Consider the following 21,142-nt stretch of genomic DNA (forward strand, 5'->3'; position numbering starts at 1 on the left):
AAGTGCTACAGCTGTGTCCAGATAGGCAACAGACGATCAGAATGGTTTGAAACAAAGAGAGGTGTCCAACAAGGAAGTGCTCTGTCACCACTCCTGTTTGTTATAGTAATGGACAAGGCCATCAGATCTATCAAGAAAATGGACAGTGAACCAAACGCCCTGGTATTTGCTGATGTGCTTTTATGGGGAGAGACAGAAGCTGAAGTTCAGAAGAAACTTAATGAATGGAACAACACATTCAGAAATTTTGGACTGAAGATGAGCAAAACAAAGACAGTGGAAATGACCATCAACAGGGAAGGAACAAGCTCAAATATATTTCTGGAAGGAGCAAAAATCGAATTAGCTTCCCACTTCAAGTACCTCGGAAGCACAATATCGAAAGACAACACTGTCAGGCAGGAAATACTCAGCAGGACACAGAAAGCATCAAACTTCTACAGTCAAGTCAGGAATCTCCTCTGGGACTACAAAATACCACAGAAAGCGAAAACAATCATGTACCACACTTACTTCGTACCAATCCTCACGTACGGTTTAGAGACGTACCCTACTAAACAAAAACTTCAGTAGAATCTAAGCAACTGAAATGAGATTCATTAGAACCATGGACCAAACAACCAGAAAGGACAAGATCAGAAATGATTTGAATAGGAAAGTAGCTGGTATTGAGGTTCCTATGATCAGTGTCATAAAGAAACGCAGACATCAGTGGTATGGGCACGTAATGAGAATGAACAGGGAAAGACCTGCCAGAAAATATTTCAACCTTAATCTCGTCGGAAGAAGACCGCAGGAAAGACCAAGAAAACGTTGGATAGAGACTGTAAGATCAGATGTGGAGGAGAGAGGATACAAATGGGAGGATGTACTGGATCAGAAGATGTATGAAGACAGAAGGAGATGGCGAGCGCTTGTACACCACACCCGGGAAACTGGAGTTGAGAAATGATGATGATGAAAATGTGAAATGTATAACATACCTGTAAAATATGGACAATAGCAATTCTTTTCCTGACTGAAAACTGTACATTGTATAAACAGGCTTGTCAAGGACTGAAAAGAAACAGAATAAGAAGAACTGAACTTAGTTTATGTATGGAGTTTATTGTCTTCCCTGTGTTCATGCGTGCTGTTCTCTAATTTTTAAAAAAATTATTCTCTCTACACACATTGACATGCACATTTTTCTGCCTTCCTTCATTACTTCAGATGTATAACATAATAGAGTACTTTGCTACCAAGTCTGTCACATATCTCTCTCTCTTGACTTCCAGATGGCTAAAGATGGAGGCTAGGATGGTCGAGTTGGATTCCCTCATGAAAGGACACCTCAGTATTACCCGAGCAAATCCTGACCGATGTCTTTTACTTTTGGATGAGATGTGTTCGCTTCAGTTGGATCCACTCATGCTGAAGAAACATCCTCAAGTTGTAGAAACCATCAAGAGAGTGAGTAGAAACTGTATAGATCAAATTATTATTATTTTGTGAATCAACCTATTGGACATGCATTACTTTTATTATTCGCCTTTCTAATCGTCCATAGGGCTCTCATTTTTAACATGGATATGTGTTTGTGCTGGGGGTCTATCTAGAATTAGCATGGGCAGTTTTGCATCAAAAATTGTCCTACACATAACTATGGCATCTATGTATACTAGGACAGGGAAAAAATAGGGTTCCCATTTTCTGAAAAAACAGGCAAAACACAGGGAAATGACTTGTCAGGTCCAAATTAAGCCTTCAGCCTAAGAGTGGACCCGAACAGAATGACTGAACAAGACTGATATGTAATATTACAAGTAATGAACTTCATTCCGCTTCCTATTGACTTTAAATATCTAAGATAAAATTCTAAAAGAATTTAATTGTATAAAGTCCACCTGTTCAATACATTTCCCATTTAATAAATGGTCTGTCTAAAAAGCTGAATCGGACATGTTTCGACCTAGCCTAGAGGTCATCTTCAGTTAAAATAACATAAAGAAAGGCATATATAGAAAACAGTGGTATGGACATGTTAAGAGAATGGGAGAAGAGAGGATACCAAGAAAGATGTTAGGAATGGAGTAGTTTTTTTGTATACGTCTTTCTTCTTTATGTTATTTTAGCTGATGATTACCTCTAGGCTAAGTCGAAACATGTCTGATGTAGCTTTTTAAACAGACCATTTATCAAATGGTAAACATATTGAACAGGTGGACTTTATACCTTTAAATTCTTTTAGAATTTTATCTTAGACTGATATGTAGACAAAGCGCGAATCACATGCAGCGCGTAATACTTTGAGAATGAGATAAGGACAGATGAGTGAGTGTGCACGGTAGTGAAAGAGAGTGAATGAGAAAGATAGACATACTTGTGCTAACCTCTGAAAGATGGCAGTACACAATGCATGCGGCGTATCTAATATAGCATTAGTTTGAGTGTGGTGTAGCTCAAATTCACTCTTAACAATTAACGTAATTCGAGGTCTTCAGTTTGATAGTAAATTAAATGTTAGTAGATAATAACTTCCCCCATTCATTTTTAATTGTCTTGTTCTGTCTCTGTCTCTTCTTTTCGTCACTGTGATGAACGAGATTCAGAGAAAAGTTCACCAACCATTGGAGGTAAGAAAATGAAAGTTATATTGTTCGCAGATGTTATATGCTTATGGGGAGACTCTAAAGAAGATCTTCAAGGACAAATAAACTCCTGGGCAGAATCTGCTAAGGAATATGGACTCGTCTTCAGCCAAGAGAAAAGTGAGGTTATGGTCATGAAGAGATACGGGCAACCAATGGGACACATTGAAATGGAGGGGAAAGAGCTACAGATGAACCATCAATTCAAATATCTTGGAAGTGTTATCTCTGATACTGGTTCTATAGATAAGGAAATTTCCCACAGAATTCAGGCAGGTAGCAACTTTTACAAAATAGTTAAAGACATAGTATGGAACAAGAAAATACCAACAAAATGTAAGAGAATCGTATATGAAACTTATTACATACCAATCCTGATCTATGGTTGCAAAACATGGACCATGAGAAACAAAGATGTTAGTAGAATCCAGGCAGCAGAAATGAAATTTGTCTGTATCATGATCGGCAAAACACGGAGGGACAGAGTCCGTAATGAGGAAATCCGCAAGCAGGCTCAAGTTGTAAGACTGCAAGACAAAATAACAGTGCAGCGACTGAGATGGTATGGACATATGCGACGCATGGGTGATAACAGATTACCAAAAAAAAATGTACGATCTAAAACTTGAAGACAAAAGACCAAGAGGGCGACCAAGACTCAGGAACAAGGTCATGGTGAAGATTGACATTCAACAGAGAGGACATACTTTGGAAAGCATTGAAGAAGGAGAGAAGTTCAGGGACCGCAATTGGTGGAGAAGCCTCGTTTGCCGACCCATCGCTTAAGATGGAACGACGTGGGATATGTATGCATGTATGTACGCCTTCCTGTATGCTGTCATTCCTTTATTTGAGAATCTCAATTCTACACTTCAGAGTGCTTCCCCTCACATTCATAAACTACTAGAACTAATGACGAACCTGTTAAAGCAGCTGCTTTCCCGACTTGTTAAACCAAAAGTGATCAAAATTTCCTTTTATTAAAAGTTCCATACCATTTTATTGAGAATAAGAGAGACATTGACGAGCTAGTCATTGGTGTTGAGACAATGAACTTGGTGAAGAAACTTAATGATAGAGATAAATCAGCATTATTTTCATCTGCCAGGGGTTACTTCTGCACAGCATGTGATTATATTATTAACAAGTTGCCTCTCAATGATGAAGTACTGAAACATGCAAAGGTTGTAGATGTTTCTAAAATTGAAAGATGCGCAGTTTTCTTCTGTACAATTCTTTATAGAAAGATTTCCATCATTGCTGCCAAGAAAGACAGTGAGTCGGTTGAGGATGCAATGAATGTGCTTCAGAACCAATTTGTAGCTCTTCAGATTGACAACTGTGCTACAGTTGAGAGTGAGAATCTGACAGATGACACCAAATGGGCTCGTTTGATGAACATTTGTGGAACTGATGGTATTCCTAAGTATGATAGGATATCCAGGCTAATGCTTTCTGTTCTGACTCGACCGCGCAGCAATGGTGAGTGTGAACGTGTGTTCAGCTTGGTGAAAAAGAACCAAAATCAGTTTAGGTCCTCAATGTCAAATTCTGGATTCTATTTCTGTTTTGTAAACCAGAAGTACTGGTCCATGTTACTCCAGTAGTTTTTCTCCAGAATTTCTGAAGAAAGGAACTCATCTCCATCTTTCCTCTCCAACCTGTGACGGATAATAGCCTGTGTACTGGGTTTTATACCCGGTAGCGATTACTGAAAGAAGTGGTGGGCCGAGGGAATGGGACGTAAAGGCACGATAAGTTTGCCAGATAACAATTTATTATATAAATGGAAAACTTTGCGTTACTTCGGTACACAATATTTAACAACACCAGGGACATGTCCCAATTTAAAGCACCATTCTAAAACAATATAAATACATGTGACCAGCACAATTTCCTAATTAGTATAATATTCGTTATAAACCGGACCTAGCCCTGAAAACAAAATACATCGTTTACTTACAACTACCCAACTTAGGGTCTCCTGGTATCCCAGACATGCCAACAGTACCAAAAGGTTCTGGGTCACGCTAGAAAAATCGTTAATTTAGAAAACTGCGCGAAAGCATACAATATATACCTCGAAGGTAAACACCCATAACAGTAAGGAATTTAAACACCATAATACTTGCTCAATCTACCCCGACCTTCTGGTACCTTCTCGTACTCAGTAATTACACTCATTTACAGAAACTCTTTTAAACTTCTGAGACCGAAATGCTTTACGCAAATACAAATTTAAAGACAATGTTTAAAGGTGATCTGTCCCATACTTAAGGACAACATGGCTAAAAGAAACACAGGTCGTAAGACCCTAAAGTACATCTGTCATACATACTATGTTTTAGAGTGAAACATGCCCGGGGCGAGAACCTATTAAAACCTTACATAAACTATAGCTTAATCCTACCCAACATATAGATTCTTTATGATTGCATTCCGCTTCCTCAAACTGTTACTAACGCGCTACACAAGGGGGTAACTCTCTAAAGTCTTACTTCCACGTCTGGTGAGTCCTTGGTTCGAGGCCGCGGTGGGACCGGCTGCAAAGTGCAACGAGCAAGTAAGTCAGTCAGAATGACGGCAAGGTCCAGCAAGCGCTCGCCTGCCCAGCAGGGAGAGGCGCGCGCACACCCAAAGGGGAGGGGAGTTTTCTCACCAGATCGTGGTGGCAAGAGGACGATAGCCAACATAAGATGGAAAATACCCCAGGACGGGAAGAAAATCCCTTTATCCTGGGGCCATGAGGGAATGAGGACAACGTTTTATTTAAGGAAAAGGGCAATCCAAAGAAAACATAATACAATATAACATGTATAAATAACACCTGAATTAAAACAGCTTGCAAGCACAATTACACACAAATGAAATAAGACGAGGAGTGGAAAGAAAACCTTCTTCACGGTACAGCCTGCATACTGTGAACTTGACAGAATTTTGAAAATAAGTCCACATGTTTAGTTTAATTTTGACGGTGGCATTGTGACCCGCAAGTTTAAAGTGCAGAAAAACACTGTTTTGTGTACTGTGTGAACTGTTCCCAGTGTTTAGTGATAACAGATGAGCACTCAAGATGGAACTTTGTGAAAGTATTCAATTTCAGAGGTGATCATAACATGTATTTGACTTATATTAGTATTGTTTGTAATCTCTGCCCCCCTTGCCGTCCTTTTGTTCTATGGGCGCATTGTTAACACTCAAAGATTCAATGCAGATAGACATCTTAGCTCAAAAATTTGCTTTATGTATAAAGGTCCTGGCTGTTATTTCCAGACCAATGATGTAATGTATTGTCTACCTAACACAAGGTAGCACTAGAAAATTGTGGAACCAAATGTAAATGTGAATTTGAAATGCAGTTATGTTGTGATATATTACATTGCAAAATACTTTCATAATTACATAATTAGTATAAATATATTCATTTAAGGTGTTGAAATTATTATGAGTAAATTTGTCTTCATGCACTTCCTTTTTTTTTATTATGCTGTTTTGTATCCTGTAAAATATGTATTTTTTGTCATTAGGAAAGAGGAACTCTACTAGTTTTTCTTTTTTTCTGTTACAGTTACGGAAATATGTTGGTAATACGAATAGCTGGGGTTTCAATGATGAAGAGAAAGTAAGTCTTTTTCTTAAATAGAGTGGTGTGAGTGGAATTACTGCATTTGAATCTCTCTGATGTTGAATTTTGTCTTGCAGGTAAAGTTTGCGAGCAAAGCTCATCAAATCCGGACAAAGGCTGAACATATTTACAACAAATTTAAGGTAAATAAAGGGCTGTGGTTGCCTAATCAAATACTGTAAGTTTTGAGTTTTCATATTTATATTTAAGAAAATATGACATTTAATTATGTTAGACAGAACTTTTACTTACTTCATACAGAAAGACAGGAACAATGAAAGGAACAGGAAAAACACAATGTTAGGTCAGTATGGTAAGAGTGAGAAATAGAAAGAAGAAAAAAAGGACACAAGGACAGTCTCCACATATTATTCATACACTGCCATCTATTGATAGATTGGATCATCTCTACTCGTCAGTCCCAGTTCTTCCCCATCCCTTTCTTCTCAGCCCCTGACGAGCTGGTTTCTGCTTCCCACCTTTATTAGGAGGGCTTCAACACTCGCCGAGGGCCATCCTCACAGATCAGCATTCTTATGGGTAGTGTAGGACATTAAGAAATCCAGATAAGCAAAGGAAAATAGATTAAAGATGAATATAGATGGTAAAAGAATACAAACACAGGACAAACACAAAAGGTGAAAATGAACCCATCAGTTCTACATAAGTAGGTAATGGAAAGGAACAATCAAGTGCAATTCAAGTCATATGTAGAAAGACAGGAACATTGAAAGAACACATAACAGAAAAATCACAATGACATGTCAGTGTGGGAAGAGGGAGAAATAGAAAGAAAACAAAAGGAAAGGACAATCTCTACATCATCTTCATACACTGCTGACTGCAGATAAATTAGCTCTCTCCTCATCAATCCCAGTTCTACATCCATTTCTTCTTAGCCCCAACGAGCTCATGTATGCTTCCCAGCTTCATCTGGAGGGCTGGCTTCAACACTCATTGATGGACTATCATGATAGATCTTCAATCTTGTGGGTAGTGTAGGACAAGAAGAAAGCAAGATGAACAAAGGAAAAAGAAGAGACAAAAGGATGAATGATATAGATGGTAAAAGAACAGGAACACAGGCTAAACACAAAAAGAGAAAAGTATCCCAATGGGATGATATACCGGTACGTATTAGAAAGGAAGAAGTGTCAAATCAAATCAGAATCATATTTAGAAAGATTGCAATAAAAAAGGAACACATAATAAGACTAATGCAATGGCAAGTCAGTGTGGAAAGAAGTAACAACAGAATTAGGAGGCAAGGACAAATATGAAAGGACAAGGATAAATTCAATTCAGTGGCTTTAAACAACTTTCATTTCGATATATAGACGTTTGTTTGAGCCTCAAATATCTGTTCATATAAAAAGTAGACAAACCTTCAATCAAAAGTATTGACGAATTCAATGAAGCCCTTAATTATTTGTGGCCATCATGCATTCTGTACTATCATGTTCTCATGGGCTGCACTGATGCTGCATTTTGTATTTAAAGCCATGGGAGGTCCTGCGAATATTATATCGCAAAATGATACAATCGCAAGTGTACCACAAGGACTTTGAGTTGCTGAAGTTGTACGAGCTTCCTTTCCTGAAGTGAACGTCTTGACTTCTGTACTGAAGGAAATATGATGGGGAACGTGACCCAAAGTTGCTACTTGTTATGCTGATAATTTTGAAGTATTAAAAAGGGTAATTGAAGACCTCGATTCTGAAGAAGCTGCTTCTGTTGTGGAAGCACAAGAGGTTTTGAGTAAAGATGGCAGTTGCGAGGAACTTACATTGATTCGTTCCAGTTTGATATACATACCTTCAGCCATCAAGAAATTGTAGAAAAGAGGACTGTCCCTCCGTGTTAGCACTAGAATTGTTGAAGTTAAATGATCCCTAATGAACCTAAGAAATAAAGTTTTGGCAAAGAAAATGCAGAGTGTAACGTTAAAAAATCTCCTGTCTCTGCAAATTTAAAAACCTTTTATGGGTTTTCTCCAAGGCAGAGAAACTACTAACAGTGTGTCTATATTAGAAGTCTCTCATTTACTAAGTTGGACTATGCTCCTGTCAATCAATCAGTCGCTCGCTCACCATTGATGTACATGTAGGGAATTGAGGCATGTGATGTAGGGATAATTTTTGTGGTATCGAGTCTCTACCTCATTATCCTCGGATTATCAAGAAATGAAGGGATACTGAACAAAGTGGCTGCGCATGTTAATATGCTATGGTTATGGAGCCAAACTTTGTATTCAGGAGACGCGTGGGTTCGAATCTTACCGTCGGCTGTCCTGAGAATGGTTTCTGCAATTTCCCATTTTCTCTTCCAGGCAAATGCCAGGACATTTCCTGTTCATAGGCCACAGTTGATTCCTTCCACTTTCGTATCCAATTTCATTCACCACCACTCACTTCATCTCCACTATTTCCTCAACGGAGGTTGACAACAGGATGGGCATCTGGCCGTAAGAAACATGCCGTATCATTTCATCTATCCTCATCCCTAAACCCGCATCAGGAAACGGAATTAAGGGGTAGATACATTAATTTAAAAATGAGATGTTGATCTCTTTATTCTTCTTCTTGAGGCGTCTTCTCCTAGCGGAGGTTGGTGGTCCACATAGCCAGCTCCAAACGTGATGTTGCAGCATGGAAAGCATCTTCTCAAGTGCAGTTGTGCCAACTTTCAAAAATAGAAATCCAGAAGATCCTAAAGGGGAAATTTTTTAACAATACGCGCATAGTACAAAAGGAGGGCAAGGGGGGAGAGATTACAAACAATACTAATATAAGTCAAATACATGTTACGATCACCTCTGAAATTGAATACTTATACATAGTTCCATCTTGAGTGCTCATCTGTTATCACTAAACACTGAGAACAGTTTACACAGTACACAAGCAGTGTTTTTCTGCACTTTAAACTTGCGGATCACAATATCTCACCCTTAAAAGAATAATCAACACCAATCATACAGTATATTAAGACTAATACTGAGTAAATTCAAATAACGTTAGTCATTACCCTGTATTGTATACTGTTTTTCTGTGTTTAGCTTTTCATAGACTAATCACATTCTACACTCTTCAGAGAGAGAGTGCTGACTTAAGGAGAATGAAAACAAATTTCCATGTAAACAAACACAAAGGGAGTCGAGTAATGACTCGGTAATAAGTCACTAGTAACCATGGGTTTCTTATATCAAAATACAAGGCCAATATCCCTGAGCAACCTCTGAAAACTTGTCCATACCTACCGATTTAGGCGGGAGACTCCCACTTTTCGACAGTTTTTCCCGCCTCCCAATTATTCGCGGGAGACTCCCACTATTCTATTATTTCTTCCGATTTTAGCTTATTCTTAGGTGAACTTCAAACATTTGTTTTCAAATTCCGCCATTTCGGCTTTATACGCCAGTGGCCGGAAGTCCTTCGCACATTGGCTGCTTTCAAATGAAATATCAATGTTTATTAATACGAGAAATGTGCGCGAATGTGCGATGTTTGATATAGATGTTCAGGGTGTCCACCCGTATGGAAAACCTGGGAAACAGGGGAATGTCAGGGAATTCGATAAATAACGGGAAAACCTGGAAATGTCAGGGAATTCAGGAAAAATTCTGGAAAATTGACATACCGTATTTATCCATGTAATATAAACACATTTTCAGTTTTTATAACATTACTCTAGGGCATGTCTTTTATGCCAGGAATAAATTGTAATGAAAAGTTAATAAGGTGTGATCTCGAATGTGAAGTAACCAATAATATCAATAGCTATATGATAGATTGATCGAATGTTCAATGTTTTGATCTGCTTACTATTGAATATTCTGTGTTGTTGAGGAATGGCGAGCTTGATGAAGTTGGCCTATATTGCGTTCTCAGTTTTTCTAATCGCTTAAATGCATGGCTTCCACAACAATAGGCTATATGCATGTAGACAAAATTCCACAACCCAACGGATGACTGTGTTTGTTTACTGTGTAATGACTTGTGCGATAGTTACTACCTCGTAAAGTGTAAAAACAGACACAAAACACTGACTGAATGCAGAAAAGTTTGAAATTCTCTTAAACTTAATACTCATTTGAGTGCTCATAATTATTATTATCATTATTATTATCATTATTATTATTATTATTATTATTAAATGCGCTGACGTAGGTAAGCCTTGTGTAAATGTGTAGTGCATCGTAACACCATTTGGGCTGCGCCACGTTGAGTTTCCAACCTATCTTTCGTGTGAGGGGTTCGGAAGTTTTGAGGCACGACTAGCAGCTTATAATATCGTGTAATTTTGTGAATACAGAACAAGATTTTAAATAGTGACATCACATTGTAAGATGAAGGTTACCGGGCGAGTTGGCCGTGCAGTTAGGAGCGCGCAGCTGTGAGCTCGCATTCAGGAGATAGTGGGTTCGAATCCCACTGTCGGCAGCCCTGAAGATGTTTTTCCGTGGTTTCTCATTTTCACTCCAGGCAAATGCTGGGGCTTACCTTAATTAAGACCACAGCCGCTTTCTTCCCATTCCTAGGACTTTCCTGTCCCATCGTCGCCATAAGACCTATCTGTGTCGGTGCGACGTAAGGATGAAGGTTGTTTGTTGGTTAAGAGGTTTTGAGTTTGTGAAGTATGTTTGGATGTATTCGGTCTTGATCCAGCCAATCCCAAGCTGCCATTCATATTGATTTATATCGGTTGAGTGCAATTTCGAAACCTGGCTGACAATTGTATTGTCTACATCACCATGACGCCCTTCCTAGCGAGTTGTAGTGTTTACAGTGCACTATGTCTCCTGGTATGGGCTATATCAAATTTGTTACTTTCATTGACCTGTCTCAGTCTCCTCCTTGGCTTTGACAACATGAAAGTTACTGAGGTATGAGTGATGCTAGTAACACCATTCCTTATGCAGCCAGTCCCTGTTATGAATGGTGTGAAAATATCGCTCATAGGGTTGGTTGGTGCATGCATTTCAGTGGGCTTGGCAGACTTATATGTAATAGCAACGGCTGGCTCGGTGTGGAAAGCAACAGGAAACTACCTCACTCCTCATTTCCCTAGTACGCCTCTTCAGTGACGCCTAGGCTATTTCTGACAGCTGTTGGCGAAGCTGCAGAGGATCAAACTAGCCTTCGGGCTGAATACCCAATACACACATCACCATGTGGTTAAGCTACCTCACTCCGTGTGTGTGGTATAGGTTTAATACAGTGTAGATGGAATTGTATTTAAATCCATGTGTTGGTTAGTATATAGTTAGTCTGTGTATCATACCTCAGTATAGTTCATGAAAGACAAGTGCCAAGAATGTGACTCAGCAAAATTTGGCACCGTGGTCTCGATCAGCCATATAACATCCTTCATATGCCAGTCATTAGTCGCGAATAATTTATTTCTTTTATTCGTATTAATAATGTACCTATTCTTGTTTGTGTCAGATATTGTTAGGAAGTGCATGCACTATCTTAGAAGGATTTGCGAATTTGTTTTCACTTATGATTCGCGCGTGATTTTTGTAGTACGGTATTACATTTTACGAGGGCTGTGTGCCACAGTTATATTACATCAGCTGCTACTGAAGCAGTAGAGTGCTGGCAGCATAGATAAGGCAATGCTCACAGGTTTTACGAACTGTCAATTTAGAAGAAAGCTGTGCGGAATTCAGGACTATTTAAAAGATTTTTACAATATCCTTATCTTTCTTCTTTTTTTCAGCTAACAATATCTTCATCAAAGCCAAGGAAAACTTTTGTTTAATGAAAGGTGGCTGTTTGATGGTACTTTCAGAACATGGTTGAAACCCATGCCTCAAGACAAATTTTCAGCATATTGCATAGTATTTTAATCTTGCATAATATGTAAAACATCATTTACTGTTTGCAACATGGGGAAGCAGGCATTAAAAAGTCACATGGGAGGAAATATGCATGCCAGTAGTGTCAAGTTCAACCAGTTCTCGTCATCCCTTTCAAGTTATTTTAAAAAGGAACATTCGAATAGTGAAGTAACAAGAGACTTAAACTCAATAGATAATACCTGGCCGCGCACAAGTTGCCCTCTGCCTGCCACAGCTACCACAACGAACTTTATCACATATGACTCCACTTCATCTTCTTCCATTAAAGAAGGTTCACCAGAGACGAGATGTCTACAGAATTATCTTTCAAGAGAGCAAGTAACCAAAGCTAAGATTAGGCCTATATGGTGCATGCATACTGTCATGCAACACCATTCTTTACGTGCCAGTGAAGCTAGTGTACGTTTGTTTCCAGTAATGTTTCCAGACTCTGAAACAACTTCCAAAGTTCAACTCCACAGAACAAAAGTTGCGTATAGAATCACTCGTGGTTTAGCTCTCTATTTCCATAAACAAGTTCTTGAGGAAGGTGCACACATTTTACTGTTGGGTGTGACGAGTCACTGAATAAAGTTTCTCAGATGGACCAAATGGATCTTGTAGTTCATTGTTTCAATCCTGATACTAATGAAGTATGCACTTCTTATTTTGATTCCATGTTTCTTGGTCACTGTACCTCCTCAAATTTGTTAAATGGTTTTTTTTGTAAGCACAGCAAGGACTCTATCTAAAAAAACTTACAAATTTCAATGGATGGTCCAAATGTTAATAAAAAGTTCCTTCAGAATTTTGGTAATTTATTAAATGATGATCTAGATGCTCCTATTTTGTTGAACCTTGGATCTTGTGGCTTTACTGTGCACAATTCATATAAAATGGCAGTAAAAGAAATCCTAAAAGTTTCAGACAGATCTTCCATTTGCATCACTCCTTTATGAATCTTTTATTGATGATAAATGTCATGACAAGGTTTGTTAAGTCTGAGTTGCTGCAGTCTTCAGAAAATGTCCTAAAACGAATTTAGACAGTAAAAAAAATCTTCTGCGTACATCTAAAATTGACATAGGTTCTGCTGCTGAAGCAGCACTTCATGGCAATCCTGGATTAAATGATAGAGATATGTTAGTGTTTCGCACAGATTGTCTAAGGGCCGGTTGCATAAAAGTTAATCTGAGTTCAACAACCCGAAACTGATCTCCAGTCAAGCTGAACTTAGAATTTTGGTTGTATAAACATTAATCCAAGATCATGTCTTCTTGATGGAAGATCAAATCTGACTGGTGAATTTTCTCAGATTAACCTGGTTGAACTAAGTTCAGCAGAAGGAATATAATTATTATTTTTGTAAGAAATAAATCTGTTTAGGTGTCTATGACATAACAAAGAAAAATAATAAATAGGCCTACTGTTGATTAAAGTAAAATGATAAGTAGGCCTAATGCTAATTGTAATTATTTGAACAATAATCCTACTATTAACAAGTTGTTTGTTCTCCACTGTTTTATGCTTAGGGCCTATAGGTTATGCTATTTTCAGATTTCAGATTACTCTGACGTTTCATCCGAGAATGGAGAGTTTGAACTCCAAAGAGCTCCTCGCGTGTTTCATCATAGAAGGAATCCCTTGTCAGAACTAAATGATCGACTATTTAAAATACGGTTTTGATTAGGAAAACGTGTAGTTGAAGAACTAGAACAAAGATTACATCTACAATTAAGGACACAAACTAAACGAAATCATGCACTGAATCCAATGTTCATGATCCTTCTCACACTAAAGATTTTACACAACCGGAAGCTTCCAAATAGTAATTGGAGATGTATTCAATGTAAATAAAGGAACTGCAAGTAGGACTATACACAAAGTCACTAGAGAGATTGCAGCTCTAAAACCTCAATTCATCAAGATGCCTGCTGAGGAGGGTGAAGTAAGAAGGACATATCTTTTTCCTCTTTCTTAAAATTTGCAGTACGCGTCTTCTTGTTACTCATCTTTCTTCTCCATTTTGCGGCTTTGTTTACGTATCGCAGACAAATGAATGTCAAATGGCGTCTAGAATTGTCGATCAATTCTATCTAAATCGCATGTTCGATACAACTCGATTCGATACAATCGCAATTATCTCTCTTGTTTAGCGATGTTGTCAACTCTGTTTCGTCGACCTTAGATCAAAACTGAACTTGGTTCAGTGATCTCAGATTAGTGTTATACAACTCACACAGAGAAAAGAACGAAGTTCATTTCCGATCTTCGATCAAAACTGAACTGCAGTTAGCGATTTTTATGCAACCGGCCCTAAGAGGAATGGTAGCTTTATGCAAGAAGTTACTGGAAAGGTCACCGCTGGCATATCATAGTCATCATCATCTGCAGTTTCCAGCTGTTGGCCGGGTCTGCTCACTGCTGGCATATAAACTGACTAAATTAATTTCTTGTTTCGATCTAAGTGTAGCCAAGTAGCCTCTAAGCAGCAGGCTGCTAAGGATAGCTTTAAATGCCTTTGTTGAAAACAAATGGATCTCGGGTAATGAAGCCGATCATGTACAAAGGGGGTTCACTTCTGTTTGTGAGAATGATACTTTGAAAGAAGTGAATTCTTTGACTTCTAAAGATGAGAGGTTAGATCACTTTTGGCTTCGCACTGTTTTTCCAACAGTAAATTTGAAAACGGTAAAGTTGGCTTCATTTCTCAAAATGATACTAATATTGTTTCATGGAAATGCTTCACTTGAACGTGGTTTTCCTTTTAATAAAGAAATTATAGTCGAGAACATGCTACAAGTATCCCTTGTAGTACCAAGAATAATATATGATGCTATCCCAAACCCTGGTGGAATTGAAAAGGTCTCCATTAATAAGAACATGCTCCATGCTGCAAGGAGTGCTCATGCTGTGTATGTTCAAAATCTAAAGGAAAAACATGAAGCATTGGAAGTAGAAGATTCTTTGCAAAAAAAAAAAAAAAAGAGAAAGGCCGCTTTGTTGCTGAAAGAATTAGAAGAAAAGAAGCGGAGGATGATGGCAGAAGCTCGACAGTCGTTGGTGGCTATGAAGAAATTTCTTCACTGAAGCAGTAATGGTAGTACATTTAAAAAAAAACTTAAAGGGAATTTAATTAGACTAAATTAAACTTCCAAGTTTTGAAATTTAATATGCACATTAATTGCTTTTTTTTAAAATGTATGTTAATATTACTGATACTTCCTTTATAATTTTGTTCTTTATCATTTTGTGTCAGGGAAGAAAACTGGTTTTTATGTCTGGAAAACAGGGAAATGTCAGGGAATTTTAAAATCTGGATTTGGTGGACACCCTGATGTTGATTCCCATAGGGAATCTGAAATATTTATCCCGAATCAGTAAATTTATAATACCAATATAAATGGTCCGTTATTGGACATTATAAATTTTCCAACTAACTCATTCCTGGTTGCCAGCGTTTCACCTTCCATGTGCTAGGTTGGGCTCATCAGTTGGTACCTAGCACACCAACCAAGACGCATGGCTAGTGCATACCGTGGAGGCCACTGCATAGGCTACTTGGAGCCACCGGCAATACCAATGAACCATGAGAGACTTTGTCTCTTACCAAAAATTGATGCTTGCTTGGCATCAGATGATATAGATGTTGATTCCCGTAGGGAATCTGAAATATTTATCCCAAATAAGTAAATTTATAATACCGATATAAATGGTCCTTTATTGGACATTATAAATTTTCCAGCTAACTCATTCCTTGTTGCCAGCGTTTCGCCCTCTGTGTGCTAGGTTGGGCCCATCAGTTGGTACCTAGCACACCAACCAAGACGCATTCCTAGCACACGGAGGGCGAAACGCTGGCACCTAAGGTGTATCACATTCTTACTTAATTTCAGCCCTTATGTTTAACGAGTTAACAACTCCTATCGGCCACGTTATTTACGGATTAATTACGAAAACGTGTTATCCTCTTTCATTTCGAATTTTCTTTAGATTACAGCAGTCAATGGGTATTGCTAATCGACTCCAACATCGCCTTCGAAGCTCGAAAATGCACATAGTGAGAAAACTATAGCCTGCCGTACCGAAGATTATTGATCGCATTTTGTGGCAGACGTTTCAGTTTTCTTATCCTAACTTATGATGAAAACACGCTTCAAGCGCCAGTATTTAACCAGATGCGAGAAAATATAAACTAACCTCTGTAATCATTTATGCACTCTGCCATATCTCAAGGTTATCCCATTCTCACTTAATTGCAGTATTTAGCATTAAAATTAAGCGATCGTTTAGTCAGCCTTAACAACAGTTATCGGACACGTTATTTACGCATTTATTACGAAAATGTACTCTCTTCATTTTGAATTTTCTTTACGGAACAACAGTCAACGGGTATTACTAATCGACCCCAACATTGCCTTTGAATGTCGAAGATAGAACTTGCTAGTGGAAATAGCGAGGAAACTATACTGAAGGTAATCGATCGCATGTAACATAATCGCTGGGGTGCGTAAATATTGGTAACGGGGAAAAATCATGCGCGCTTAAGCCCTCGTAATAACGGATGCGTCAGTGATAGGGCTCTCACTGTATCCAAAGGATAGTACACAGTTTAATATAGGGATTTTGAAGGGACAGCAAAAAATTGGCATTATACCGGGGTTCTCGTTATATGCCGTACTCGCTATAGCGGAGTTCTACTGTATTTAATTGTCCTCTAGAAATGGTAATGAGGGAATGGTTTACAAAATGTCCCTCCAAAATAAAGATTGGCCAAAAAATCAAAAGAAATTGCCTGGGTTTCGCTGACGATTTAGCAACAACCCAGATATCAGAACTTCAAAACATTGCAAATAAAATTGGCCTCAAAATATCATTTGAACAAACAGAAATTATGCCCCAAAAACCAACACAACTAAAAGAAGTTACCATAAATGGTAATAAAATCAAAATAGTAACTCAATTTAAATATCTTGGAGAAGTAATAACACATAACCTAAATGAAAAAATCTCAGTCCAAACGAGAACAAATAGATTAGCTAAAACACAAAAATTAACATGGAATATCTACAAAAAGAAATGTCTATCAATAAATACAAAAATAAAACACTACAACACAGTTATAAAACCGGAAGCTACATAGGCAGCAGAAACACTTTTTCACCTGAATAAACAATCAAAGACTGACAGAGTTCAGAAAATTGAAAGGAGGATTGGAAGAACTTGCATCAACAAAAAAATACCAGAAAGATGGACAGTGGCAGTTAATACCTAACAAAGTCGTGTACAAAGAGCTAGAACCCATTACAGATACTATGCGTAAGAGGAGACTGGGATTCTTTGGACATATCCTGAGGATGCAGGATTCGAGACTTCTGAAACAACCAGTACAACACAATCTCGTCTCAAAAAATACCACAACAGGATGTAAATGGATCAGAGAAGTAAGAGAGGATCTGAAGGAAATAAGCCTTACAACAGAAGACACCACAAATAAGATAAAATTGAATACAAAACTCAAGAATACAAACCTCCGCTTTACCCTTACACAAAACAAACCAACAACGTGCATATTTTCAACTGAGGAAAGGGCACGAAGATCGGAGCGTCTGAAGAAGTACTGGGAGGACCGCAAAGCCCGAACAATCCCTTCAAAGAGACCTGAACGACAGACTGACTAAAGTGATCCTTTGTGGTCATAGAAGAAGAAGAAGAAGAAGAAAAGAAGAAACGGTGGATATCAGGCAATAGTGACTATACAAGTGACGGTGATGTAGTGTTCTGTGAAGTGTGCAACAAGAGTGTGAAATGCAATTTTAAAAAATTCAAATTGAACAGCATTCAAAAACAACTTCACATCTCAGATCAAAATAACAGAGTAAGGATACGCAACCGCTACTTTTAACCGACGTGAAAACACTGTGTGAAGTTAGTACATTTTCCGCTGTTACTTGTAAAGCTTTCCTATACAGCAATATTCCGCTGCATAAATGAAATAATCCACATCTATGCTTGTTTTTGGCAGCACAAATACCACTACTCTGACATAGTTGGAAGTAGAGACAACAATATTTAAGCTGAAAAACAACACATCAACTGGATCAGATGAATTAAGTGTTGAGATGATCAAAGCACTAGGATAGGTTGGACAACAGTGGATGTACAGGGTACTAAATAGAATCTAGAAAGAGAATGTAATACGCAATGACTGGAAGCAAAAGGTGATAGAAATAAATGTACCAACTACAAAGGTATAACTCTGCTGTCACATGGTCTCAAAATCTACGAATCCATCCTTGAGAGCAGGATTAGAAAATATGTTGAACCTACACTTTGAGGAGGACAACATGGATTTAGACCTCATAGATCAACTATAGATCTCATTTTTGCCACCAGAATGCTCTATGAGAAGTATTGGGAGAAAGGTAAAACACTTATAACGTTTTTCTGGACATCGATTAAGCATATGACCATATGTCACGCAGGCATATATGGAAATGTTTGAGACATACGAAAGTGCCCGATGACATCATAGCACGAGTACGATTATATGATGAAACCAAGTGTTGTGTCCAGGTCCAGGATGGAAGGTCAGGTTGGTTTGAAACAAAGAGTGGAGTCCATCAAGGAAGTTGTCTTTCACCACTTCTCTTCATAATCATAATGGATGAAGTTTTAAAAAGGGTTAAAAGAAAGGATCCAACAACGAATGCCCTGGTTTTTGCTCATGATGTAATGGTATGGGGTGAGACAGAAGCGGAAGTACAAACTAAACTAGATCTCTGGCATGAAGCTTTTACAACCTTAGGTCTCAAAATCAGCAAAACGAAGACAGTTGGCTTGGTGATGGATAGAAACTCTCCAACTGTTCATCTAAGAGTTGTGGACGAGGAGATGGATATTGTAGACAGCTTCCAGTATTTAGATAGTGTTCTGTCATCAGACAATACCATACATAAAGTGATTAGCAACAGAATACAGAAAGCTTCCAAATTCTATCATGCTGTACTTCAGATACTATGGGATGAAACATTTCCATTAGTTTCCAAGATCAGCTTGTACAAAATATATCTGGTACCTATATTGATGTATGGCATGAAAGCAGCAACCCTTACTGGACCAACAAAGAGTCGTCCTCAGGCAACGGAAATGAAGTTCCTCCGTTCTTGCCTGCAAAAAACAAAAATTGATAAAATAAGGAATGTGGATATCCGGCAACAGTTTGGATTGGAAAGAAGCTTGCTGGAGACTCTAGAAGTGAAGAGATTGCAATGGTATCATCACATGGAAAGAATGGACCCTCACAGGACTCCTCGAACATACTTTGACCGCAATGTTCCTAGGAAGAGACCAAGAGGAAGACCTCGTGCTGTTCGGGAAAAACAGATATTGAAGGACCTTGAAATTAGAGATGTGAACTGGTGTCGCATGTATGAGCAGCATAGGATAGAACAAACTGGAGGAGGCTCGTACACAACCGCACCTGGCTTGCTGGAGCGAAGAAATGATGATGATGATGATGATACGCTTGTTTTTCGAAAAGTATTGTACAGTACTAATCAAAGGATACCAGGTGAATCTACCCTGAAGAAGAACTATTTGTTTCACTGCACACTTCTATCATGGATTCGATACAATCCGACGTAGAAGGGAACTGTGTCTGGATGTCAGTAGATATATAATATCGTGTGGCTATTTCGAGCCGGGTGCAGTCCTTGTAAGGCAGACCCTCCGATGAGGGTGGGCGGCATCTGCCATGTGTAGATATATGATTTTGCACGAGAGTTTAATCCTGATGTAAACAAATAGGTTGAGCACCTTGGCTTTGCACGTGGACATGTACGTAGTTGATTGAAGAAGCAACCGTCGCACTCGCTCGACTGTGTGCGAGCTTGTAGAAAAGTAGTATGTCATATTAATTTTATTTTAGTATATTACATTTAGAGAGTCTGAAAGAGTACGTAATCAAATTAAAATATGGTTGTCATATATGCCGGTATATATGTGTTTTTTTTTTTAAATAAAACAGTGATTATATAACCAGAAATGAAAGCACAAGGCGTGGTGTAATACAGGAGGTCTTCTCGTAGTGAGGGAAAGTCCCAAGCTGTACAACGTGGAGATAAGGTGTTGCATCTTGCAGCAGCAGTCAGTGTTGGTATTCATAGTGAGAGAAATGGAGCAAGAGGTAGGACCATCTAGTGTAGTAATGCACAAGAAAGGAAAATCGCTCAGAAGTGACCTTAGGCAGTGCGTTATGAATGTTTTTAATAAAATAAGTGAACAGAATCCAGGTTTAGCTGTAAAAGAGGTAGAGAAACAAAGTGCAGAGTTGTGTGGTGTGTCGGCTAGTTCGGTTCATAACATGCGGACACAGTTTAGAAAGAAAGACAGGGAAATTAACAACGACAATATCGTCAAAAGTGGTATTAGAAAGAAAATTCATGAATTCCTTTTTCGGAATGAACCACCTACTTTTCGCAAAGCATTAGACAGTGTGAATGAAGATAAAACTTTACCCACCTTCAGTTTAACTGCATTGTACAGACTTTTAAAGGACATAGGGTTCCAGTTTGTTAAAAGAGAACGTAAACCTGTGTTAATGGATAGGGAGAATATTGTATTGTGGAGCCAGAAGTATTGGCGTGAAATTAGGAGATATTGTGCAGAAGGTCGCAAAATTTATTACTTGGATGAAACGTGGCTTAACAAAGGACACATAACTTCAAAAGTATGGGTTGATTCCACTGTTAAATCCAAGAATCAGGCCTTTGTTTCTGGACTTTCAACTGGCCTAAAGCAGTCGACTGGGAAAGGTAGAAGGCTTATCATTGTTCATGTAGATAGTGACTCTGGTTTTGTGGAAGGTGGAGCTCTCGTGTTTGAATCTAAAATGACATGAGAGTATCATGAAGAAATAACAGATGACGTCTTTTTATTGTGGTTTTCGTCTGTCTTACTGAAACTCGAACCTGGGAGCGTGATTGTAATGGACAATGCATCTTACCATTCTGTGAAAGTGGAACGAATCCCTACAATGGCAAT

The 21,142-nt window shown here is 38.4% G+C and overlaps 1 protein-coding gene across 9 annotated transcripts in view; it reads left to right on the forward strand.

The window, feature by feature from the left end:
- The window catches only part of LOC136873746 (PC4 and SFRS1-interacting protein), a 334,787-nt gene that overhangs the window by 244,586 nt on the left and 69,059 nt on the right, over positions 1-21,142 (forward strand). For all 9 annotated transcript variants that reach the window (XR_010860165.2, XR_010860166.2, XM_067146927.2 and 6 more), the window contains 3 exons: positions 1,278-1,452; positions 6,199-6,252; positions 6,333-6,398. Coding sequence is in view for 7 of the 9 variants with exons in the window: in XM_067146927.2 (XP_067003028.2) it covers positions 1,278-1,452; positions 6,199-6,252; positions 6,333-6,398 (295 nt within the window). In the remaining 2 variants the exon portion in view is untranslated. The remainder of the gene's footprint in view (positions 1-1,277; positions 1,453-6,198; positions 6,253-6,332; positions 6,399-21,142) is intronic.

The sequence above is a fragment of the Anabrus simplex genome, chromosome 5, assembly GCF_040414725.1.
Source record: "Anabrus simplex isolate iqAnaSimp1 chromosome 5, ASM4041472v1, whole genome shotgun sequence".
NCBI classification, from domain to species: Eukaryota; Metazoa; Arthropoda; class Insecta; order Orthoptera; family Tettigoniidae; genus Anabrus; species Anabrus simplex.